Genomic DNA, 27992 nt, shown 5'->3' with positions numbered 1-27992 from the left:
TTAATTTTCCCTTTGGGGCCCCGCCCTGGCCCCAGGGTTTGGGGTAGGAATCTCAATTTTACAATTTGAAACCATCTTCCTCCAAGGATAATTCTCACCAAGTAAAAATAATTTCCTACAGAAAATTGTCAAAATATACCCAAAAGTGTTATTTCCCTATATAAACTATAGTAAACTTTACCCCCTCCCCAAGGGAGAACGGATAGCTCGGGGGTCCTAAAATTTACAATTTAAGTAAAACCCCTGATGATCTTTCTTTCCATGTAGAGAAAATGACTGTAGTACCCCTGAGTCTGGAGAAGAAGAATTTTGAAATATTGGTTAATTTTCCCTTATGGGCCCGGCCCTGGCCCCAGGGGTTGGGGTAGGAATCCCAATTTTACAATTTTATAGCCTCATCTACCAAGGATGATTCTGACCAAGTTTGAAAAAAATCCATCCACTGGTTCTTGAGAAGAAGTTGAAAATGTAAAAAGTTTACGCACGACGGACGACGGACGACGGACGACGACGGACGGAAAGCGATTAGAATAGGTCACTTGAGCAAAGCTCAGGTGACCTAAAAACAATTAACATTGAAGAAACCTAAAAAATAAATTGTACTCAAATCTGTTCCGGGTGGTACTGACGAAATTCTTCAATTTACATCTAGAGCCACATAAAAAAAGTTTGTACCTTTGGCGTAAGGACCACAACACAGAAGAGATCAGTTCCAAAAACTACCCCGGCCATCCCCTTTTAAAATCCTTTAACCAGAGACATATATACTATACTATAATTGATTGATTGATTGATTGATTGATAGGTTTTACATCCGCTTCACTACCAGGTTACTATACTATAGTGTATGTACTGCGTATGAACCGCCCGATGTTCATTTTTTAAAACAAAACTTTTTTAAACAAAGTGTCTGATCAGAGACGTTTACGTTTCTGGTCTGACGTGCTGACAAACAACGGTAGCTGAATCTTAATAAGAGCCAGTACATATTGATTTTGATGGTTTTACGTCCGGTATTATACGTACGGCCTTGCGACCTTTCAGTAGACGACCAAGCAGTACGTACAGGTGTGTGCTCTGGCTTTACTGAAATGGGGATGCCCAGGGGGCTAAACGTGAGGTACCGGTGAGAGGTAGTGCACCTCCGCTGAGCTAAGGCCACCCCTGATAGCGATCATGGTCATCGTAACTAACACATCGGTCTGTTCTGGTTTACATATCCAGGTAAATTAGCAAAAAGGATTTGATATAAGATGACTTCACACGTTAGGATTTACATTGTGATTTTGCTGAAATTATCATAAAATAGTTACAAATAGAAACATAAATTTATGATTTTTAAGTAGAATAAAATGTGCTTATAGAGTTGTAAAAGAAATTGAAAAATATGATTTTTTTTTAGATAGATACAGTGTAAAGTTTTATTTGTTCTTTTGAAATTCGGAATGAATATCAAACTCATTCAACCTCTTGACACACGAATCAGTTGCTTATCTTATATCTGAAAGAAGTTACATATAGTCACCATACAAAAGGACGGTTTTATATACTGGACATGTTTGTGCCAATTATAAGATATAAATGATATGTTTTATTTCCTATCAAAATACCTCTTTGTTGCAGATTTAAGAAAGGAATTTCTGAACAATAAAACTATTATTTTTTTGTATGTTAGAAAATTATTTTAAAAGAAATGATGGCGTCATTCGTCAGATACTGAAGTCGGAGTTGATGACATCGGTACCGCCCAACCCCTCCCCCACACACTTTTTAAATGTTTACGGTAATAGTGATCTAAATCTCATTTGAATGAAATTGATATAAAATACATAAAGCACATTCAGACACAATCATAGCGTTATTTCAAATTATAAACACTAATCCAATCCCCTAATCCCTTGAAGTCATTTGTTATCTATGCCTTACAACCATACGTTTCCGACGCATAATGAAAAGGGCATTAAGTGTTACTCATCTTCATTCTTCATTATTATATACACGAAGTTACACCCCCCGTGCACGGTGGTCGTCTTTATACTTTCCCTGTTCAATACTTTAATTGAAATAAAACGATACGTAAAATTCAATCAGAGACGCATAAAAAGTAGTATAAGCTATTTAATTAGTTACAGTAATGTTTGTTGGGACTTATCCCGATATGTCGGAGTAATCATTCTCCCCAAGTGTTGGTTTAGATACATCTAATTTATACTTCCTAAATTCTCAGATTTCGTCGACAAAGGACGTATCTGCGTCCACAGGGACCCGTGAGTATTAAAGTGTACCCTGAATGAAAATAGAAACTAATATATTATTATTCTATATTATCCAAAAACAAAAATATCAAAAAACCGCATAAAACCGGCCATAATCGTAACTCGCGGTGAATGGGACCCTATCGGCTGTGACGTCTGAAGTTCAACGCCTCTTCACATCATGGCAGGAATAGGCGAGTTAGAGAACAGTCATGGCCATACAGCGTCAGATCGCAGATTAATATTTTTTGTAGTTTTGAGGAATCATATTGTGCTGAAGATAACATTATGTAGATGGTATTCAGCCATATCAAATTTGTCAGAATTTCCAGACAGTGAGTTTAATTGATATCAACAAACTGACGACTCTGAAAAGGACGGACACTTCGGCCTTCCACGCAGGACGCATGGAATATCAGAAAAAGTGATTTTCTCCTGCCCACACAACTCCAACAACCCAGGTGAAGTATACCATGGTCTGGGGTGGATGTTGCGGTATCTGTGCTGTAGCATTCAAGTGAGGTGTCACTTTAAATGATGCCGTTGGAAGCACGGTCCCACTACAAACAGAACACATCACATCTCCAGCATTACATACATAGGGAGATATTAGCCAGGTGGCATAGGACTCGTAGTTAGCGCCTGATAAGGCAGCTCCTGCGAATTCCTCAAAATTAAATTGATTAATGTATATGCTAATTGTATTAATTGTATATATATGTACTGTAAAGCGCTTTAGAGTGGCTTATATGTTAGCTAGATAGAGCGCTATATCAAATGCTGTATATTATTATTAACACACACTGGAAGCATTGCGTGTCCTGATTCTGAGCCCTGATGAGAACTTTGTGCAAATACTCTCAATGTTGTCGATCAAAAGTGATTCTTTATTTTAGCCTGGAAAGTCAGTTTGCAATTATTTTCTTTACTCTACACAGACGTATACACTTTATATTCTCTGCTCTACAGTCACACCCTCATGAAAAAAAATTGCTGAATTTTGCTGAACATTTAACTGAATTTTTGCTGAACACTTTACTGAACGAATGCTGAAAGCCCACAAAGCGCAATTGCTGAAATATACCTGAATTTGGCCCGAATCCAGGCATTTTTCAGCAAAATTCAGCAAAATTCAGCAAATGTATTTCAGCAAAGTTCAGGAATGTTTCAGCAAAGTTCAGGAATGTTTCAGCAAAGTTCAGGAACTATACCAGCAAATTACAGGAATGTTTCAGCAAAGTTCAGCAATGTTTCAGCAAAGTTCAGCAATGTTTCAGCAAAGTTCAGGAACTATACCAGCAAATTACAGGAATGTTTCAGCAAATTTCAGGAATGTTTCAGCATGTTACAGCAAATTTCAGGAATATTTCAGCAAATTTCAGGAACAATTCAGAATTGTTTCAGCAAAGCCAACTGCTATGCATAAGCAAACCTTAGCAAATCTTAAGGCAAGAATTACACAAACCCTGATGATCACTAAGGTACAGTAGTTATAAATATACATATGGTCAGTGAATAAAGTATATATATATCTATAATTTGTGTGATCATGTCTTGTACTAATTCCCTAAGGAACTCTATCTAAATCAGAGATTTATAACGATAGATCGTTATAAACCCTGATTTAGACAGAGTTCCTACAGGAATTAGTCTTGTACATGTAGTTAGAAAGTGACAGTATTATTGTTCCATTATTGTTCACAAATTTCATATTGAATACTTTGAGATTATTATATTTTATGAGATTGTGTCATCCTACACGTATGCTGTTTTAAATCATAATGTGAGATGTTGAAGTGTGTAATTTCCGATATGAACACCGAAATCTGTACTCTGATTGTTACGGGAATTCGGGTGTAAATGAACCCATATTGCTGTATTTCATCAAATTGTAACATGATACAAGTATTCCATTCAAATAACATCGTAGTAATATGTTGTGAGTCTCTAAATTAACGATATAAGTGATTAAATGCGTGGTGAAGACTGCATATTGAACCATTCAATGTGTATTAGCAGACGATAAGTCCACCGCTATTTGTAATCTGTATTTTTACGGGAAACACACGTTTATACTCAAAACGATTGTTCAGCGTGTTGAGATAACATCATACCTGTCATGTGTATTCCATTTAATCATACTGTCTGAACTTTTATAGTCAATTAGAGTTGAAAGTTTGTCTCTGACATAGCGGTTCGTCATTCTACGGCAGCCATATTTGTTTATCTTTTCGGTTACACTCGGGAGTCATCCACATAGTATTTACTCGGATCTCTCGGACTTTATCCACTTAGTATATTAAACGCGGGAGATATGATTGGCTAGCACTTTCTATAAATTTTGACCATCAACTTATATTACTTCTAACTACACTTGTTTCAGTTAATTAATGATCATTAAAAAATAAATTTAATAATCATAAAAATTAGTTTCATGAGCATTTAATTCTCATTTCTTTTATTCTTGAAAACAATAATGGCTTGATTTTTTTACAGAACAGTTCAGCATTTTTCAGCATTATCCTGAACAGTTAAGCATCTTTTCAGCATTATTCTGAACAGTTCAGCATTATCCTGAATAGTTCAGCATTTTTCAGCATTCTCCTGAACAGTTCAGCATTTTTCATCATCATCCTGAACAGTTCAGCAGTTTTCAGCATAGTGCTGAACAGTTCAGCATTTTTCAGCATTAACCTGAACAGTTCAGCAGTTTTCAGCAGTTTTCAGTTAAGTTCAGCAAAATTCAGCATCTGTAGAAACTGTGTAAGCAATGGTTCAGCATCCGATTTTAGTTTCAGCAAATTTTCAGCAACAGTTAAGCAAATCCTCAGCAAAATTCAGCTAAATTCAGCAATTTTTTTTCATGAGGGTATACTGTGGCACCGCTACGGTCCAAAAAAACCCCGGAAATATATCATTGAAAAATGTTTACAAAATAACTTCAACGTTGGTATATGCTGTTTTTGAATGTCAATAAAATGTATGGCATATTTTCAGTACTACCGTTTAATGACAAATTGACATTATTGTGTCTTCCTTATGTTAAGTAAGAGACATATAAAGCCAATAGTATATACGTCTCTGGTTAGGTCGACACTACAAATAACAAGAGGCCCATGGGCCTTAACGGTCACCTGATATATTTATACAGAGAGTTGATTTTGTTTTTCACATGTACAGAAATATTATTCAAAGTGACAACAACAATAAAACCACCTTATTCAATATCTAGCATACAGATTTAAGACTAAAAAGTATTTGAAACTAGCACCTCTGATTCTAAACAAGGAAAATGAAGAAATTTTCGCACACTGACTCCTTTGGGCCCCACCCTACAGCCCTTGGGGGTAGGGCTGGCTCAAAATTTTCAAAGTATCAAACTGTCAACTCAAGGTTATAATTCCAATCAAGTTATTAACATGTAATATTCAAAGTATCATTTGCCATTATAAACCATAATAAATTTTGCCCCCCCCCCCTCCTTCCCCAGGGGGTAAACGTGAGACCCTAGGGTCATAAACCTTAAGACCCTTCCATCTATGAAGAGTATTTGATTCTACCATATCTGGGTCTTGAGAAGAAGATTTTTGAAATTTCAGTAAATTCGACCCTTTTTGGCCCCACCCATCAGCCCCTGGGGGTCAGTCAGGGCTGATATGTGCTTATTATCAAACTGCTACCTAATACTGATAATGCTAACCCAAATTGAATTACTTCCAATGGAAATTAAACAAATGTTGGTCCAAAATGTGATTTCCCTATATAAACTATAGTAAAGTTTACCCCCTCCCCAGGGGGAAACGTGAGACCCCAGGGTCATGAAATTCACAATTGCGGTAAAGCACCTTAAGACCCTTCCATCTATGAAGAGTATTTGATTCTGCCATATCTGGGTCTTGAGAAGAAGATTTTTGAAATTTCAGTCAATTCGACCCTTTTTGGCACCACCCATCAGCTCCGGGGGGTCAGTCAGGGACTAAACCGGCCACTATTTTTGTTGACCTTTGTCCATGGAGGGTCCCTGCAAAATTTCATTGAAATTGGTTCATGGGTTTTGGAGAAGAAGTCGAAAATGTAAATTGTTTACGGACGCACGACGGACGACGACGGACAAAAGGCGATCGCAATAGGTCACTTGAGACTTTGTTTATTTTTCGACAAATTGATTAAATACTTTTTTAGCAACAAATTCAGAATTTGAGACTAAAAAAATGAACTACCCGCTAGACGCATCCATATGTATTGTTGATGTCGAGGAACCATTGTTCAAGACTATTCCCGTAACTTCACCTTGAAATAATATTTGGGGAAAATATAGAAATTGAAATAAAAGATAAGTGAGAAACCACCAACATCAAATATACTTTAAATCTTATGAATTCATAAAAAGGAATGTGTTTTTACATCGTGTAGATTTAGTGATTAGATGTTAAATGTAATGTACTGTTGAGTTCCAAACGGATACTATTAGAAGTTTAATTCCATTTCAAAATGAATTATCAATGTTCACGAAAAAAACGGGGGACAAATCATCATTCCAAATTATATTGTTGGTGCTGACGGGGAAAATGTTGCCTATAAGTGCATCTGCATCCGCCGCTGTGCAAGCGCTGTATAGGTAAATACAGATCAGAGTTAGGGTCAGACACCGACACGCTTCCACGAGCAAGTACATCTAAATCTAAGTCCGTTATTTGTCTGCTATGAACTGCGTTTTAAGGAGCGTGTTTAACCAAACGGTCTGTATGCGTTTGCGTTGAGTTTCCGTTGCGTTTGCATTGCGTTTGCGTTGAGTTTCCGTTGCATTTCCGTTGCGTTTGCCTTCCGTTTCTGTTGCGTTTCCGTTGCGTTTGCGTTTAAACAGACAAGAAAAACGGTCCAGGGTCTGTAAGAGTGGTTGTTAGTGAGGTAGTAGTAGTGGTTGTTAGTGAAGGAGTAGGAGTTGTTGTTAGTGAGGGAGCATGAGTAGTTTTTAGAGAAGGAGTATGAGTGGTTGTTAGTGAGGGAGTAAGAGTGGTTGTTAGTGAGGGAGTAGGAGTGGTTGTTAGTGAGGGAGTAAGAGTGGTTGTTAGTGAGGGAGTAGGAGTGGTTGTTAGTGAGGGAGTAAGAGTGGTTGTTAGTGAGGGAGTAGAGTGGTAGTTAGTGAGGGAGTAGGAGTGGTTGTTAGTGAGGGAGTATGAGTGGTTATTAGTGAAGGAGTATGAGTGGTTGTTAGTGAGGGAGTAGGAGTAGTGTGTGGAGGAGTATGAGTGGTTGTTAGTGAGGGAGTATGAGTGGTTGTTAGTGAGGGAGTATGAGTGGTTGTTAGTGAGGGAGTATGAGTGGTTGTTGGTGAAGGAGTAGGAATAGTTGTTAGTGAGGGAGTAGCAGTGGATATTAGTGAGGGAGTAAGAGTGGTTGTTAGTGAGGGAGTATGAGTGGTTGTTAGTGAAGGAGTATGAGTGGTTGTTAATGAGGGAGTAGGAATAGTTGTTAGTGAGGGAGTAGCAGTGGATATTAGTGAGGGAGTAAGAGTGGTGGTTAGTGAAGGAGTATGAATGGTTGTTAGTGAGGGAGTATGAGTGGTTGTTAGTGAAGGAGTAGGAGTGGTTGTTAGTGAGGGAGTATGAGTGGTTGTTAGTGAGGGAGTAGGAATGTGGATATTAGTGAGGGAGTAAGAGTGGTGGTTAGTGAAGGAGTATGAATGGTTGTTAGTGAGGGAGTATGAGTGGTTGTTAGTGAAGGAGTAGGAATAGTTGTTAGTGAATGAGTAACAGTGGTTGTAAGTGAGGGAGTAAGACTGGTGGTTAGTGAAGGAGTATGAGTGGTTGTTAGTGAGGGAGTAAGAGTGGTTGTTAGTGTGTTAGTGAGGGAGTAAGAATGGTTGTTAGAGAGGGAGTATGAGTGGTTGTTCGTGAAGGAGTAGGAATAGTTGTTAGTGAGGGAGTAGCAGTGGATATTAGTGAGGGAGTAAGAGTGGTTGTTAGTGAGGGAGTATGAGAGGTTGTTAGTGAAGGAGTATGAGTGGTTGTTAGTAAGGGAGTAGGAATAGTTGTTAGAGAGGGAGTAGCAGTCGATATTAGTGAGGGAGTAAGAGTGGTTGTAAGTGAGGGAGTATGAGTGGTTGTTAGTGAAGGAGTATGAGTGGTTGTTAGTAAGGGAGTAGGAATAGTTGTTAGAGAGGGAGTAGCAGTGGATATTAGTGAGGGAGTAAGAGTGGTTGTAAGTGAGGGAGTATGAGTGGTTGTTAGTGAAGGAGTAGGAATAGTTGTTAGTGAGGGAGTAGGAATGGTTGTTAGTGAATGAGTAAGAGTGGTTGTTTGTGAGGGAGTAAGAGTGGTCGTAAGTGAGGGAGTATGAGAGGTTGTTAGTGAAGGAGTAGAAGTGGTTGTTAGTGAGGGAGTTTGAGTGGTTGTTAGTGAAGGAGTAGGAGGGGTTGTTGGGGAAGGAGTAGGAATAGTTGTTAGTGAGGGAGTAGGAATGGTTGTTAGTGAATGAGTAAGTGTGGTTGTTAGTGAGGGAGTAAGAGTGGTGGTTAGTGAAGGAGTAGGAGTGGTTGTTGGTGAAGGAGTAGGAATAGTTGTTATTGAGGGAGTAGCAGTGGATATTAGTGAGGGAGTAAGAGTGGTTGTTAGTGAGGGAGTATGAGTGGTTGTTAGTGAAGGAGTAAGAGTGGTTGTTAGTGAGGGAGTAGGAATAGTTGTTAGTGAGGGAGTAGAAGTGGATATTAGTGAGGGAGTAAGAGTGGTTGTTAGTGAGGGAGTATGAGTGGTTGTTAGTGAAGGAGTATGAGTGGTTGTTAGTGAGGGAGTAGGAATAGTTGTTAGTGAATGAGTAAGAGTGGTTGTAAGTGAGGGAGTAAGACTGGTGGTTAGTGAAGGAGTATGAGTGGTTGTTAGTGAGGAAGTAAGAGTGGTTGTTAGTGAAGGAGTATGAGTGGTTGTTAGTGAGGGAGTAGGAGTGGTTTTTTCGAGGAGGAGTAAGAGTGGTTGTTAGTGAGGGAGTAAGAGTGGTTGTTAGTGAGGGAGTATGAGTGGTTGTTAGTGAGGGAGTATGAGTGGTTGTTGGTGAAGGAGTAGGAATAGTTGTTAGTGAGGGAGTAGCAGTGGATATTAGTGAGGGAGTAAGAGTGGTTGTTAGTGAGGGAGTATGAGTGGTTGTTAGTGAGGGAGTATGAGTGGTTGTTGGTGAAGGAGTAGGAATAGTTGTTAGTGAGGGAGTAGCAGTGGATATTAGTGAGGGAGTAAGAGTGGTTGTTAGTGAGGGAGTATGAGTGGTTGTTAGTGAGGGAGTATGAGTGGTTGTTGGTGAAGGAGTAGGAATAGTTGTTAGTGAGGGAGTAGCAGTGGATATTAGTGAGGGAGTAAGAGTGGTTGTTAGTGAGGGAGTATGAGTGGTTGTTAGTGAAGGAGTATGAGTGGTTGTTAGTGAGGGAGTAGGAATAGTTGTTAGTGAGGGAGTAGCAGTGGATGTTAGTGAGGGAGTAAGAGTGGTTGTTAGTGAGGGAGTATGAGTGGTTGTTAGTGAAGGAGTATGAGTGGTTGTTAGTGAGGGAGTAGGAATAGTTGTTAGTGAATGAGTAAGAGTGGTTGTTAGTGAGGGAGTAAGAGTGGTGGTTAGCGAAGGAGTAGGAGTGGTTGTTAGTGAGGGAGTATGAGTGGTTGTTAGTGAAGGAGTATGAGTGGTTGTTAGTGAGGGAGTAGGAATAGTTGTTAGTGAATGAGTAAGAGTGGTTGTTAGTGAGGGAGTAAGAGTGGTGATTAGTGAAGGAGTATGAGTGGTTGTTAGTGAGGGAGTATGAGTGGTTGTTAGTGAAGGAGTAGGAATAGTTGTTAGTGAATGAGTAGGAGTGGTTGTTAGTGAGGCAGAAGTGTAGGAGTAGTTGTAAGTATAACATACATGAGGTTACATGTTATTTTTCCCTCTTCATTGAAAAGATCCACATTCATGCGGTGACGGTTTCCAGTCAGTAGTTTACTCCCTTTTAATGTCAGTATTCTGCCACCATCTTTAATTCCTTGAATTGGATCTAATGAAACCAGTCCTGGAACCTGAAATCCATAAAATCAAACCATCATCACATTCATAACATTTTCCAACACCTTCACTAACAACCAGTCCTTCTCCCTCACTTACAACTACTCCTTCTCCCTCACTAATAACCACTCCTACTTCCTCCCTAACAACCACTCCTACTTCCTCCCTAACAACCACTCTTACTCCCTCACTAACAACCACTCATACTCCCTCACTAACACTTATACTCCCTCACAAGCAACCACTCCTACTTCCTCCCTAACAACCACTCTTACTCCCTCACTTACAACCACTCTTACTCCCTCACTAACAACACTCATACTCCCTCACTAGCAACCACTCCTACTTCCTCCCTAACAACCACTCTTACTCCCTCACTAATAACCACTCCTACTCCCTCACTAACAACACTCATACTCCCTCACTAGCAACCACTCCTACTTCCTCCCTAACAACCACTCTTACTCCCTCACTAATAACCACTCCTACTCCCTCACTAACAACACTCATACTCCCTCACTAGCAACCACTCCTACTTCCTCCCTAACAACCACTCTTACTCCCTCACTAATAACCACTCCTACTCCCTCACTAACAACACTCATACTCCCTCACTAGCAACCACTCCTACTTCCTCCCTAACAACCACTCTTACTCCCTCACTAATAACCACTCCTACTCCCTCACTAACAACCATTCTTACTCCCTCACTTACAACACTCATACTCCCTCACAAGCAACCACTCTTACTCCCTCACTAACAACCACTCATACTCTTTCACTAACAACCACTCATACTCCCTCACTAACAACAACTCATACTCCCTCACTAATAACACTCATACTCCCTCACTAGCAACCACTCTTACTCCCTCGCTAACAACTCATACTCCCTCACTAGCAACCACTCTTACTCCCTCACTAACAACCACTCATACTCCCTCACTAACCACTCATACTCCCTCACTAGCAACCACTCATACTCCCTCACTAGCAACCACTCTTACTCCCTCACTAACAACACTCTTACTCCCTCACTAACAACCACTCATACTCCCTCACTAACAACCACTCATACTCACTCACTAGCAACCACTCATACTCCCTCACTAACAATCACTCTTACTCCCTCACTAACAACCACTCATACTCCCTCACTAACAATCACTCATACTCCCTCACTAACAACCACTCCAAGTCTTTCACTAACAACCACTCCTACTCCCTCACTAACCATCACTCTTACTCCTTCACTAACAACCACTCATACTCCTTTACTAACAACCACTCTTACTCCCTCACTAACCACCACTCTTACTCCCTCACTAACCACCACTCTTACTCCTTCACTAACAACCACTCATACTATACCTCACTAACCATCACTCTTAATCCCTCACTAATAACCACTCCAAGTCTTTCACTAACAACCACTCCTACCTTCTCACTAACAACTACACCTATTCCCTCACCAACATTTCCTAACACTGCTTGTCTCCACATTTTTTGCTACAATAATTAGATTCATAATTACCAGGTGTGAGTTACTACAATGAAATCTACATCTGCAAGAGAACATAATTATATCAGTTCAATATTTTCACTTACCAAGTATTTAAAAGTCCAATTGCTGGTAGATTGTTTACTGTTCCTGGTGACGATGACTTGACCACCCTCTGTTTCCGTGTCAATTTTCCCAGTGTAGCACTGGATCCTGTAAACATACAGATGTCAATCACACACATAGTAATATCACTTTATGTTCTTCACAAATGCTCAACGTACAGTCCCATATATGTGACTGTCTGTGTCAAGTTAGGTTGTTGTTTTACCGATAAATGTCTTTACTGTGGTTGATGTGTTGAAGCCTTCTGATTGCTGGCAGTCATGCTTTTCTGCTGATCAGGCTGTTTAAAACTTATTATGAAATGTATGCTGGAGCATTGACTGATGAAATTTGAGGAAAGTCTGTAATTTACTTTCTGAGAAATAGTTATTACACTTCCACTTTAATAGCGGGCACTCTTGGCCGATCGAGCAGTGCGAGCCGTTACAGCAACACATGTACGGAGAGTATGGGAAAATGAGAGTGAATTGGTTCTATGCCATATGAAGGCTTCAAAAACTTTCGTCCTTCCGGTCGTACAGGCTCGCAAAAAATGGCAGCATGCGTTGCTCTGTGACTGCATTTGATGTTCTTTGGTAGCAGTGTACAGTAGAGGGTTGTGGCCATGGGTGATATTTTTGTTAAATGGCTAACCTCTGTATAATGATATGTAAAAAAAATATAAAAATAAAACTGTACTAAAATTGGTATAAGCATGATGAAGTGGGCTATGTGAGCTTCACATTTGTAAAAAAGAAAGAAGATTTTTTTGGTTCGAGAATAAAATTTTGGCCATAATCCGAAAGGGTGCGTACACATGAAAAGCTAGCTTTACAGGAGGTAAAATTTTGACAACAGCACACGATGCAAAATTGCAAAAAATCAAGTTTTACAACTTTACTGGGACCCAGATAATTCTGCAACCAGGTAGGTTATCTTTAATTTCAGACAGAGCTTAATAAAAAAAATACTAGTTGCGGACCCAGATTTTTGGGTTAAAAATAGCAATTTTTGGCATTTTTTGGTAATTTTTGATGTGGTAACCATGGTTTTCACACAAGTGACATACATAGAAAAAAGAGGTTTATACACTTCTCAGTACTTTATATGTATTGTAAATGTAATGCAGTTTACAGATATGTTTACATGTATACATGTGTTGTGTAGGGTAAATCCGCTGTGTTTACATTTCCTCGACATCATTGCCTTGTTTATCAGAGTCGGGCCATTTCTACTGTATACTGCTACCTTTTTTCCCACAAACAATTAATTTGACATTTTCAATGGACACCTTGTACTTTTGACGTATCTCCAGCAGATTTTTATTTTCAGAAACAATTCTATTTTTTTTTTTCCAAGTCTATGTTATAACTGATGAAATCCTGAGATGTCCTACATATTATTTTGATATTTTCATTTTTCTCGAACTGAAAATTATTTCAATGTAGTACTTGGTTATTTGTCTATAGCTTCAAAATGACATCGATTGATACTGATAAGTCTGAATATACCATTCTACGTATTTTGCTGTTTATGAAAGGATGAATTGACGCTGACAACATGTTGTGACGTCACTGTTGACACACGTCATCGTATTGTTGACAATACTTACTGAAGTCAACCTGAATTTTCTGAAGCTACAGTTTTCCACATTATTAAGAATATTTTGATTTTATTTATTCTTATCCCTTCAGTTCAGTGCACATTTTTATGCATTTATGTAACTTTTAAAAAGTTCTTCTGAAGTAATATTATCACAATTATCAAATAAAAAAAAAAAATCTGAATATTCAAACACAACGATATTTTTTCTGCATTTTCATCTAAGAATACTCTCATATTTTTCCGTTACTTGATTTAACACAATATGATTTTATTATAAACAAGAGGCCCATGGGCCTTAACGGTCACCTGAGTCTACAGTATTTATTTTGGTTGTTGAAATATGTACCAATTTGAGTAAAAAATAGTATAATGTTAACTTAACTATGTCAGGACCATGAGCTGATCATTCCTAGACCAATTTTAAGTGAGATCAGCCTATTAGAACTTAGTAGCAAAATAGCGGCCATGGCAGCCAAATTGTATTTCTGATTGACCCGAAAAATAACAACACTTTGTCAGGACCATGATTCAATCATTCCTACAAAGTTTCAGTTCAATCGGCCAAGTAGAACTTTACTTTAAGTTTGAAATAGTTTTTCAAAATGGCAGCCGTGGTGGCCATATTGGATTTCTGATCGACCCGAAAAATAACAACACTTTGTCAGGACCATGAGCTGATCATTCCTACAAACTTTCAGTTCAATCGGCCTGGCAGAACTTGACTTTAAGTTTGAAATAGGTTTTCAAAATGGCGGCCGTGGCGGCCATATTGGATTTCTGATCGATCCGAAAAATAACAACACTTTGTCAGGACCATGAGTCGATCATTCCTACAACCTTTCAGTTCAATCGGCCAGGCAGAACTTGACTTTAAGTTTGAAATAGTTTTTCAAAATGGTAATTCTCTTACAGTACATAAATATTTGTGTATACCTTTTAGTTTTTGTTTTTTTTTACAATGTTTGTGATAACAATTGGCATCAGAACAATACTGAATGACAAGAGGCCCAGAGGGCCTGTATCGCTCACCTGGATACCTCAGCAATCATGGCAAAATATTCTCCAAATGAGATCCAATGGAATATGCCAGACCCAAAGGCCAATCCTTGTAGCATATCTGTATCAGATTTTTCATGCCCAGCAATTTTATGTATGGTTATGGGGTGGGGATCTCAACTGTTTCCAAGCTGTGACTCAGAAACTAGGTACCTTAGGGTTGTGGCCAGACCCCAGGATCAATTCTAATATCGTGACTGCATTTGTCTCTTTTTGCCCAGCACTTGTATATATAGTTTTGGGGTGGGGATCTCAAATGTTTCAAAGTTATGATCCAGGGGTTAAGTCTCCATTGGTGGGGCAGTCCCCATTGCCATCCTGGAAGCATATGTGCATTCATCTCTTTATACTCACCAATTGTATGTATGGTTATAGGGTGGGCTCTCAACTGTTTCGAAGCTGTTATCATAAAATATCTATAACACGTTACACAAAGTGTTTTTTATTGAAATTGTATGGATAAAAGTAGTTATATACAAGCTAAAAGCAAACAGGACACATAGTCTCATACCAAAAGAGTGAAAAATTGAACCCAATAAACACAAAGCCTTAATAATTCATTTATTTTACATTTTACAGTTATTTTCTTTACTATACCAAAAACGACGGAAACAAATTAATTAATGATATTAAATTTATCAATTTACTGTTCTTTTATAGATCAAAATTACTCTGTCACGTACACTTTGGACATCATTCCATAGCCAGCTTACGCCTGGTATATTTACATGAACCTTGTTACTAAGTTTGAAGACAATCGGATAATATATATAACAGAAACGGCAGATAATGACATTTTTCTTTATTAAAGGGGCCATAAATCTATCAAATAAAGTCCGCTGCAAGAGGTCATGAAACTTGGTCGAGCCTTTAAGGAATTAAACCCTGCTACCAAGTTTGAAGAAAATCGGATAATATTTGCAAGAGTTAATGAACAGAAACGGCAGATAATGATGTTTTTCTTTATTCAAGGGGCAATAACTCCGTCAAATACAGTCTGCTGAAAGGTCATGGTCATCGAACTTGGTCGAGCCTTTAAGGAATTAAACCCTGGTACCAAGTTTTAAAAAAATCGGTTAATATTTGTTGGAGTTATTGCACGGAAACAGCAGATAATGATGTTTTGGGTTATTCAAGGGGCCATAACTCTGTGACAGACAGAGGGACAAACGGACAAACCCAAATTAATATCCCCCGTTTTGGTGAAAGTGGGGGATAACTAAATTTGGATAAAATTCCTTTATCTTTACCGTAGAAGAAGGATTTTAAAGGTTTTACCTCTATTTCCTCTATTTGGCCCCGCCCCCCTGCCCCCATGAGGGCCACAGCCACCGTTTATACAAAATTGAATGCCCTTGGCATAAAGGTGCTACAGACCAAATTTAGTCAAAACAGTACTCGGTCGTTCAGGACAAGTACTGTTTTAAAGGAAAAGTTGACGGACGGACATCCGACAGACGCCGCGCCACGGCATAAGCTCACCGGTCCTTCAGACCAGGTAAGCTAAAAAGAATAGCCACTTCCCCGTATAGCCCACAAAAGGCATTTTCAGATGTAAACAAGAGGCCCAATGGGCCTGCATCGCTCACCTGGTATAAATCTCACACTTGTAACCTTAAAAGTGATCTAAAATAAAACTATAGGCAAAATATCAGTATTTATGATTAAAATTCATTCAAAAGACCCTGTTAATTTTTTTAAAAACATTTCACCCCTGTGATTGAGGGTCGAACAAAGTCATTATGTTGAACAAATTGTATAGCCTTTCATCTCAGGATGCAACTTGCAAAGCATCAACATCCTGGGATCCATGGTTATTCAGAAGAGGTCGTTTAAAGATTTTAAACAAATTTGACCCCTGTGACCTTGAATATAAGTCAAAGTCATTCACTTTAACAAACATAGTAGTCCTTGATCCCAGCATGCATGCTACTGACTAAATATCAACATCCTGAGCCTTTTAATTATTCAGAACAAGTTGTTTAAATATTTTGAACATATTTGCTTCTTGTGACTTTGAATATGATTCAAGGTCATACATTTAAACAAACTTGGTAGCCCTTGATCCTAGTATGCTACTGACTAAATATCATCACCCTGGGCATTTTGGTTATTCAGAAGAAGTTGTTTAAAGTTTTTAACATATTTGACCCCTGTGACCTTGAATATGGGTGAAGGTCATTCATTTGAACAAACTTTGTAGCCCTTCATCTCAGCATGCTACTGGCCAAATATCATCACCCTGGGCATTTTGGTTATTGAGAAGAAGTTGTTTAAAGGTTTTTTAAGACAATTGACCCCTGTGACCTTGAATATAATTGAAGGTCATTCATTTGAACAAACTTGGTAGCCCTTCATCAAAGCATGCTACTGGCCAAATATCATCTCCCTGGGCAGTTTGGTTATCGAGAAGAAGATGTTTAAAGTTTTTAACATATTTGACCCCTGTGACCTTGAAAATGGGTGAAGGTCATTAACTTTGTAGCCCTTCATCCCAGTTTGCTTCTGGCCAAATATCAACACCCTAGGCCTTTCTGTTATTAAGAAGAAGTCGTTTAATGTAAAATATTGACGCCGGACGCCGGACGCCGTGCCATGGCATAAGCTCACCTGTTTAAAAAAAACATAGCCAACAGGATACAAACTTGAAATCATGGAACCTGTTATTGTAAAATAACACATTTCTAACAATCTACAATGATCATCTGTTCAACAAAGAACATCAGTCAATATTGAAAGTGAAGTGTTAATTTGTTCTTTTTTAGTAATAAAGAATGAATATATTAAGCAAAAATCTTATAGGGGGCTCTTGACTATCTTCATTGTATTTTATTTATTCCAATACATTTTCTTTATTAAATTGATTAATAATAAACATCATATAAAAATAGAATAAAAGTTTCCTTATTTCAGAAATACCTTATAGATCTCTTTTTGTTATTCTGTGAAAATTACTTAACCGTAAATTGATACAATGTATAAGGTGTGAATTAATTGGTATGGTTTTTTTTATATATTATTAAATATTGCAAATGTTTATTTATCTTCATTCTTCTTTCATTTGAAGCAATTTTTTAACACTTAAAAAAGAAAATAAATATCTTTTGTGCTACAATTGGAATCTGTTTTTATTTAATACATTTTCATATTCTTTATAACAAACTGGAGACTTACCACTGCGGAGGATTGAAGCTAAATTTGTTGATTTCGCACTGCCTTCCAGACACAGTGATGTTAATGTCCGTGACAATGCTTCCCAGTTCTGTACCGTGAATGGTCAAAGATGTCCGCCCAGAAATGGTGCCATTGCGTGGGGAAATCTGGCAAACAGAGATATTGATGTATAGGTATGTACATCGTCATCAATGTTACACTCCTGGTCGCAGGAGTGGTTTAAAAAGCAAAAGTTCTAAGCACAAACATAATACATAAGGGCAATCCTTATAATTTGATTCAACAAGAGGCCCACCGGCCTTAACAGTCACCTGACCTGTCATACAAGTGTTGTTAATGTTGTTGTGACAATAACAAATAGTACAATCGAAATAGGCCCTTTTTATGGTGGTTTCCTCAAGGTTTGGGAGGGACTAACACTATCACATATATTCAGGGTCAGGGTCTAAATGTTTATAATACCAAACTGCCATCATATGATGATAATTCAAACCTACTTTGAAACAATAGACCTAAAAGTGCTTTTTTTTACAATCTTGAGGAAAATTTACCCTCTCCCTGTGGGACAACAGATGACCTTATGGCAATGGAATATACAATTTTGTGAAGCACCTAATCTAAGACCCCTCTATCCATGAACAGTATTTGATTGCAGCATAGCTTGGTCTGAAGAAAGCTTGAAGGCTAACTATCATGATCCTTTTGTCTTTTGGTCACACTAAAGTTGTTTAAATATCTTCAAATATTTGACCCCTGTGACTTAATTAATTAACAACTGGAATGAGGTAATTCGTTGGAATAAAATTCCATTAGAGCTCTTCATCCCAGAAATCTGCATGCCAAATATCCTTAACCTCTTGGTCATATTAGAGAAGTTAGTTAAATGTTTTCACATACTAGCTCCTGTGACCTTGAAAGTGGATCAAGCTAGACCACTTATTTATATTTGGAAAAAAAAATGATAGTTTTTCATTCCTGTTTGCGAGTGGCAAAATAGCATCTGCCAAGTTCTTTCAGTTAATTAGGAAAAGTTGTTGAAAGATTATGGCAGATTTTATCCCAGTAACCTTAAAAGTAGGTCAAAGTTATTGATTTGAATACATTCTTAGCCATTCATCCTACCAATTGGCTAATTATCATCATCTTAAACCCTTGGTCATTTAGAAGAAGTCATTTAAAGGTTTTTACATATTTGATCACTGTGACCTTGAAAGTGTGTCAAGATCTTTTATTTTAACAAACTCTACAACCCAGCATGCTGCTGCCAAAACAAATAAAAAATTCAGAAGACATCATTAAACACTTAATTATTGGGACCCTTGACTTTGAAATTTGGATAAAGTCATTCACTGGAAAAACATCTTGCGGGTCACACTCGCAAAATTAACCTATCATCTGCGTCTATCTTATGACCCACGTGGGTCATAAAAATCTTCCACGTTCTATCAACATGACCCACAATCGCCTGCCTCCACGCTCCTATATATTAGTCTCTCCCTAATTCCAGTAATGTTCAATTTGTGTTTCTCCAGAGTTTAAATAGTATTCAAGTAAAAGTAAAATCTGTACACACATTTCAAAATGTTTTCACATTGGCGGTCTCGCTTTCGGACCAGCCGGGCAAATTTGAAAGGTGAGTACTATCTAATTTTACAACAGTGCATATCATCCCAATTGAATTACTTTTGATTTCATATTTACAACTAGAGAAAATGCTCCTTATCTGGACTGTGTTCAAGGTTAAACAAAAGGATGAGTGGCTTCATAAACTTCAATGATGAGCACAAAATTTCTTTCTCAATGGCAGATCATTTAACAAAATCTGCATGAAAATTCTTCAGGATAAAAATTTCAGTCAGTCGTACAAATTTGAATGTACCTAGAAACATTGTATTACACCAATACAAATACCTGTATTTAACATAAATGCATATATTTAACAATGATTTAATAAATTTGTATATTTTTACAGTTTCCAACCTGGCAGTCAGATTCTCATGTTGTACATGAAGATGATAGGTAGAAATTGATGGAAGAGCTTCTAGTTTAATTCATGCTTCCAGTAATGCATGAATGACGAAAGATGCCAAGTTTTCTACAACAAACTCAAACTACCTTTATGTACAGGGAAAATAGTATTATGAAAAGACAGAATGTAAAAAAAACAGCATTTGTTAAAAAAAATGTTTTGTCGTTTTTAAAAAATGTTGTATTTTTTGGCAGCAGAATTTATCAGCAAATTATTACCATGCTTATATTTGGAGGAGGACACTTTGATGAATCCGCCATTTTTGTTGTATTATAGGAACACTTCTTGGTACTGAGGTCCCAGTCACATTGGTAACCCTGGGTATTGAGGTAGACACAGGAGCTGCACGCCGTGGCTAGGTTCTCACAAGTGTACACTAAACAATCAAAACATAATTTCAATACATATTTTATACACTACATTTGTATACAAGAGATCCCAGAGGGATCTTGGTGCCCACCATTGTACCATCCTTCATTAGTTCTACGTCAGTTTAATCTTTTCTCTTCTTTTCTCTTATCTGTTCGATCAGTTTGCCTATCTGCCATCTTAATCAATCTTTTGATCAACCTCAAAAGTTAACATGCACAACTCAGGACCACTAAGTGAAGGGGAACCTACATATCAAATTTGAGAAAGATTCCTTCAGTTGATTCTGAGAAATAGCAAAACAAACATAAAATGTAACAAGATGGCCGGCCAATATGATTTGATATGCGTAACTAAGAACAAGAGGAACCCTTATGTGCAATTTGAGAAAGAATTTTTGAGCAATAGGGCTAAAACACTTTTACTCCCAAATTCAACACGACCACCTGCCACTAGCCATCTTGGTTTTCCAATCATCCCTAAAATTTGAAATGCAGAACAAGGAACCATGGGGAACCTTCATGTGAAATTGAGAAAGACCCCTGCTGTACATTCTGAGAAATAACGCTAACAAACTTTCATTCTCAAATTCAAGATGGGTGTCTGTCAGCCATCTTGGTTTTCCCTCCTATCCCAAAATTTAATATGCGTAACTAGAGGTGATGGGCAACTTTTATTTCAAATTTGAGATAGACCCCTCCAGGACTTCTTGAAAAACAGCACTAACAAACTAACTCTCAAATTCAAGATGGTTGCCTGTCGGCCATTTTGGTTTAGTGATCAGTCCCAAAAAATGAAATGCATAACTATAGGGGTCATGGGGAACCTTTATGTGACATCTCAGAAATATCCATCTAACACTTTATGAGAAATAGTGCTAACAATCTTTAACTGCCTGTCGGCCATCTTGGTTTTGTAATCAGTCCCAATATGGTTTGAGAAAGATCCCTCCAGTACATTCTGAGAAATAGTGCTAACAAACCTTAACTTTCAAATTAAAGATAGCTGGCTGTCGGCCATCTTGGTTTTGTGATCAGTCCCAAAATATGATCTACATAACCAGGGATCATGGGGCATCTTCATGTGACATCACAGAAATATCCCTCCAGTACTTCCTGAGAAACAGCACTAACAAGAATTGTTTAAGGACGGACGGAATGACGGAAGGACCATGGACTACAGACGCAGGGTGATATGAAAAGCACACCATCTGATGATGGTGGGCTAAAAGTGGATTTTCATTCATTCTAACCACCATAACTTTCCGCACTGAAGAAATTGAAAATTATCCTGCATGACAATTGTCTAAAAGAAATTGTTCAAACATGGCACTATGTTTCTACATGTCAATATGTTCATATAAACATCTCAGCTGCAAAACTTGCCATGTACACCATCAGAAGGAATTGCATTCATAGGGATGTTGACACATTCAGATCAGTGTCATTTTGATACTTCCCCTCCACCTTCAGTTACATAAGAAGCAAACATATATAGGTGACATTAAGTTCTTTCAGGATTTTGTTTCTGAGTTAAAGATCATAAGACAATTTAACATGGCAAATGAATGAACTAGAACACTGATAGGTCACCAAGGGCCCTGCTATGTGTTTGACATATATATCCCCCATAGTCGCCAAGCAAAAGGCAAACTTATCATTTTGATTTTGAAACATACAAGTGATTGCTTCTTTAAAAATTTGTAATATATGTATAAATGCAAAACATGAACTAGAACTGTAAGCCAAAGGCTAACTAAGGCAAAGCATTGCAAAGCGATCCAGTCTACCATAAAAGATGATTTCTGTATTTACTGTGCTGTACACTTATTTAAGTATATATATCTGTAGGTCACTGGCATACTTCCTGTACACCCTACCCATGCCAAAACATACTTGCATACCAAATCTTGTTAGCCCAGATGAACCATTTTTGTTGAAATCGTCCTAGTAGTTAACCCTTTCACCACTGTAGATCGTTACGGACTCGTCCATATCAATGCATGGTAAAGTCTACTAAAGTTATATAGGGGTGAAAGGGTTAAGGAAGAGAATTGTCAAGATAAAACGGTTTTTAACAAAGGGCCATAACTCCTTAAAAAGGGTTGAAATGAAAAAGTACTACCCTGAGACATGACATCAGGGGGTTACATTACCATATCTGTAAACTTTCATTGAAATTGGTCCAGTAGTTTAGGAGGCAGAAAAAGGTTTTTTCAACACAGGGCTATAACTCCTTTTAAAATCGTCAGAATGAAAAATACGACTTGGTCGCACAATATCAGGGGGCAGTTACCATACCTAAAGTTTTCTGTGAAATCTACCCAATAGATATAAGGAGAATTTTTCATGACAAGGATTTTTTCAACAAAGAGCCGTAACTCAATCAGAAAGGGTCAGAAAAATAAATACCTGGATGCAACATCAGGGGGTTGTAATCACATCTGAAAACTTTCGTTGAAATTTACCCCATAGTTTTGGAAGAGTTGTCTGGACATGCAAGGATTTTTGACAAACGGCCATTACTCCGTAAAAAGGGTCAGAATGAAAAAATAATACCTGGATGCACAACATCAGGTGGTAGTTATCATATATGAAAAATTTCCTTGAAATTTGCCCCGTAGTTTTGGAGGAGTTGTCCGGACAAGGATTATTTTAACAAAGGGCCATAACTTATTAAAAAAGGGTCAAAATGAGAAAATAATACCTGGATGCACAACTTTAGGTGGTATAGTTATCATATCTTGAAGCTTTCGTTGAAATCAGTCCATAACTTCAGAAGGAGTTGTCCAGACAAACTTTTTTTTACAGACGGACGTACATTGTACGGACTGATTCCAGTATACAACCCTAACTTAGTTGTGGGGGGTATAATTACACTGCATCATACAGTTGTTTCCACCTTCTAGGACTTATCAGTGATGCTAAGGGCTAAGTAATGGTAATACAATATGACAAATACAAACAAGGTCAGACAAGAAGAACAGAAGAACAAAATTATATCAATAAAACAAAAGTAATAGCCATCTATGTCTCAGCCAATTACAGGCAATGAACACCGTTAAACCTCCGCACCCCTTTATAACGCCAACATTTTACTGGACAAATGTTGGCAGTATAACAATTAAGGTTTAACTGTTCATTGAACTTGTGTTATCTGTAGGATTTCATATTTTACCTGTTGAAGCTACAGTAACATTGTGTTATCTGTAGGATTTCATATTTTACCTGTTGAAGCTACAGTTCCATTGTGTTATCTGTAGGATTTCATATTTTACCTTTTGAGGCTACAGTTCCATTGTGGTCAATGTTTTTTCCTTTATATGTTACTGTGACATTACCAGACATGGAAACCTAGAACAAGGAACGATAAAAAAATCATCAACAAGGAATGATCATAAAATCATCAACAAGTAATGATCATAAAATAATCAACATGGAATTATCACAAAATCATCAACAAGTAATGATCATAAAATCATCAACAAGGAATGATCATAAAATCATCAAAATGGAATTATCACCAAATTATCAACATGGAATTATCATAAAATCATCAAAATGGAATTATCACCAAATCATCAACAAGGAATGATCATAAAATCATCAACAAGAAATGATCATAAAATCATCAACATGGAATGATCATAACATCATCAACATGGAATTATCATAAAATCATCAAAATCGAATTATCACCAAATCATCAACATGGACTTATCATAAAATCATTAACAAGGAATGATCATAAAATCATCAACAAGTAATGCTCATAAAATAATCAACATGGAATTATCATAAAATCATCAACATCAACATGGAATGATCATAAAATTATCAACAAGAAATGATCATAAAATCATCAACATGGAATTATCACAAAATCATTAACAAGTAATGATCATAAAATCATCAACATGGAATGATCATAAAATCATCAACAAGAAATGATCATAAAATCATCAACAAGGAATTATCACAAAATCATCAACAAGGAATTATCACAAAATCATCAACAAGTAATGATCATAAAATCATCAACAAGAAATGATCATAAAATCATCAAAATGGAATTATCACCAAATTATCCACATGGAATTATCATAAAATCATCAAAATGGAATTATCACCAAATCATCAACAAGGAATGATCATAAAATCATCAACATGGAATTATCACAAAATCATCAACAAGGAATTATCACAAAATCATCAACAAGTAATGATCGTAAAATCATCAACAAGAAATGATCATAAAATCATCAACATGGAATTATCATAAAATCATCAACATCAACATGGAATGATCATAAAATCATCAACAAGGAATGATCATAAAATCATCACCATGGAATGATCATAAAATCATCAACATGGAATTATTACAAAATCATTAACAAGCAATGATCATAAAATCATCAACATGGAATGATCATAAAATCATCAACATGGAATTATCACAAAATCATTAACAAGCAATGATCATAAAATCATCAACATGGAATGATCATAAAATCATCAACATGGAATTATCATAAAATCATCAACATCAACATGGAATGATCATAAAATCATCAACAAGAAATGATCATAAAATCATCAACAAGAAATGATCACAAAATCATCAACATGGAATTATCACAAAATCATTGATAAGTACAACAGAGTCCCTCCTATTTTACTTTTTACAAAAGTAACAAGAGGCCCAGAGGGCCTGTATCGCTCAACTGAATATTTAAGCAGTCATGGCAAAATATTCTCATTAAATATTATCTTGTACTTCAAATATTTCACTCGCAAACTGTCGACTCCAACTGTTAAAACTACCAGCCAAATATTATTGTTTGATTCTATGCTTTTTAGTTTCTTCTTCAAAAGTTGTTTGAAGTGTTTTGACATATTTGACCACTGTGACCTTGTAAGTAGGTCAAGGTCATTTTCCTTTCTAAACTTTGTCGGGTTCTATCCAACGAAGCCACCAGCCAAATATGAAGATTCCATACGATTTAGTTCTTCATAAGAAGTCGTTTGAAGAGTTTGACATATTTGACAGCCGTGACCTTGAAAGTAGTTCAAGGTCATTTTCAAACTTTGTTGGGCTCCATCCAAGGAAGTCACCAGCCAAATTTGAAGATTCTATACGATTTAGTTCTGCAGAAGAAGTTGTTTGAAATGTTTGACACATATGACCCCTGTGACCATGAAAGTAAGTCAAGGTCATTTTCATTCTCAAACTTTGTTGGGCTGCTACCAAGAAAGCTTTCAGCCAAATATCATGACTTTTGGCCTGTCTGTTCTTCAGAGGAAGTTGTTTAAAGGAAAAGTTGACTGACGACGGACGGACGACAGACGCCGCACCATGACATAAGCAAAAATTAATGTTGATGCCGCCATCGCCGGGAAAGCAACACCTAAGTCTGGCTTCCACTTTGTGGCAGAGAGACAAAAAGTTCTTGCATTTACTACACAATGCCCTTATTCGGCAAAAAAAGGGGCATAACTCCAACAAAAATGCATGTAAACTTCTGAAATTCTAACTCATTCAAGCTTTATTGGTATGCAATATGTGTACCAAGTTTGAAACCTTGTTTCAGACGATGCAACCGACGCTGACAATGCCGACAAAAGCAATACCCAAAAATAAGGCGAGCAACGGGAACATGTACATCAAATTTGAAAAAGATTCCTCTATTACTTTTTGAGATATAAATCTAGAGATTACAAAACTTAATTAACTGTCAAAATATACAATATGGCCACCAGTGTCCCATTTTGCTTTCCTATCAGTCTCAAAAGTAAACATGCACAACTAGAAATCATGGGAAACCGTCATACTAGATTTGAAAAAGATCTCTTTAGCACTTTCTGAGAAATAGCAACAAAAAATCTTAACTGTAAAACTATACGATGGCCACCTTTTGGTAATACTGTTTGTCATATCAACCATTTTGGTTTTTTGGATCAGTCCTGAAATTCTATATCAAAACTGGGAACCATGCATAGAGAACCTTCCTGTGAAATTTTAGAAAGATTCCTACAATAATTCTTGAGAAATAGCACTAAAAAGAATGTTTCAGGATGAATGGAATTACAGATGGATGGACCACAGACCACAGATGAAGAATGATTTGAATTATACAAATATAAATACGGTTTGGAACAATGCTTACACTCTATTTATAGGATCCAACACTGCTTGAAAAATCTTGCTCATAGACTCTAATACTTGCTAAACACTTTAACCTAAAACTTGCTTTATAAAGTTTTTATTTGAAAACTTAGGCTCAGAATTTGCTCCCATTTTGGACCACTAAAATGACTTTATATTGGTACATCATGGCAATGTTTACCTCTTATGAAATGGAAAAGTCAAACAGTAACACAAAATATATGCACTGAAGTGCTGGAACAGCAACAGAAAACAGTTTAACACAAAGTGGATTGATGTCGATGAAGGGGTTCCTACATCAGCACACACAGCCCCCCCCCCCCCCCCCCCCCCCCCCCCCCATTATTAAAGATAAAAAAGATAAGCATACCTTAACCTCACAGATGACTTCTGTACTGTTAACTTCACTGACGATACCTGGCATATTACTCACGGTACATGTGTAAAGTGTCTACATGAAAATAAAATGACACATTATTAAAAGGCATATCATAGACAGTAAAATATTTATAGTTCTTTGTAAACAAAATTTGCAAAATTATAATCAAATTATTACTATCATGAACACAGTGTAGATTTATGACCTCGTCACATGTGTTGATAACCTCCCCTAGTCTCTTGTATTGATAGCCTGCCTTAGTCACATGTGTTGAACACCTCAACTAGTCAATAGCCTCCTTCCTGAAGTATAGTGTCAATAAAATATGAAAGAAATGAAGAAAAGATTTACAAACATATATCAAATATGAAAAAATATATAATGAACACATTATAACATCCTGTTTGTTTGTTTTTTTGAGAAGTTCAACGTCTGCTTCACTACTAAGTAGGTCAGTTATCCTGCAAACAAACATAATTATTTCCCCTTGTCACTAGTGTTGATAGCCTCCCCTAGTCACATGTGTTGATAGACTCCCCTAGTACCATGTGTTGATAGCCTTCCCTAGTCACATGTGTTGATAGCCTCCCCTAGTAACATGTGTTGATAGTCTTCCCTCATCACAAGTGTTAAAAGCCTCCCCTAGTACCAGGTGTTGATAACCTCCCCTAGGCACTTGTGTTGATAGCCTCCCCTAGTCACATGTGTTGATAGACTCCCCTAGTACCATGTGTTGATAACCTCCCCTTGTCACATGTGTTGATAGCTTCCCCTAGTCACTTGTGTTGATAGCCTCCCCTAGTCACATGTGTTGATAGACTCCCCTAGTACCATGTGTTGATAACCTCCCTTAGTCACTTGTGTTGATTATAACATCCTGTTTGTTTGTTTTTTTGAGAAGTTCAACGTCTGCTTCACTACTAAGTAGGTCAGTTATCCTGCAAACAAACATAATTATTTCCCCTTGTCACTAGTGTTGATAGCCTCCCCTAGTCACATGTGTTAATAGCCTCCCCTAGTCACATGTGTTGATAGCCTCCCCTAGTGACATGTGTTAATAGCCTCCGATAGTCACATGTGTTGATAGCCTTCCCTAGTACCATGTGTTAATAACCTCCCCTAGTCACTTGTGTTGATAGCCTCCACTAGTAAGATGTGTTGATAGCCTCCCCTAGTAACATGTGTTGATAGTCTTCCCTCATCACAAGTGTTAAAAGCCTCCCCTAGTACCATGTGTTGATAACCTCCCCTAGTCACTTGTGTTGATAGCCTCCCCTAGTCACATGTGTTGATAGCCTCCCCTAGTCACATGTGTTGATAGCCTCCCCTAGTCAC

At 37.4% G+C, this 27992-nt stretch overlaps 1 protein-coding gene across 2 annotated transcripts in view; it reads right to left on the bottom strand.

Annotated features, from left to right (window-relative positions):
• Nucleotides 1-27992, bottom strand: part of LOC110447645 (plexin-B2-like) — a 99338-nt gene that overhangs the window by 62322 nt on the left and 9024 nt on the right. For both annotated transcript variants that reach the window (XM_021493484.1, XM_021493485.1), the window contains exons 2-7: nt 26649-26729; nt 23388-23463; nt 19960-20117; nt 17713-17858; nt 11880-11985; nt 10134-10285 (exon numbers count right to left, since the gene is read on the bottom strand). In XM_021493484.1, coding sequence (XP_021349159.1) covers nt 10134-10285; nt 11880-11985; nt 17713-17858; nt 19960-20117; nt 23388-23463; nt 26649-26729 — 719 coding nt within the window. The remainder of the gene's footprint in view (nt 1-10133; nt 10286-11879; nt 11986-17712; nt 17859-19959; nt 20118-23387; nt 23464-26648; nt 26730-27992) is intronic.

This window comes from Mizuhopecten yessoensis, unplaced genomic scaffold (assembly GCF_002113885.1).
Source record: "Mizuhopecten yessoensis strain PY_sf001 unplaced genomic scaffold, ASM211388v2 scaffold3555, whole genome shotgun sequence".
NCBI lineage: Eukaryota > Metazoa > Mollusca > Bivalvia > Pectinida > Pectinidae > Mizuhopecten > Mizuhopecten yessoensis.
This window is presented reverse-complemented; position numbering and strand designations above follow the sequence as displayed.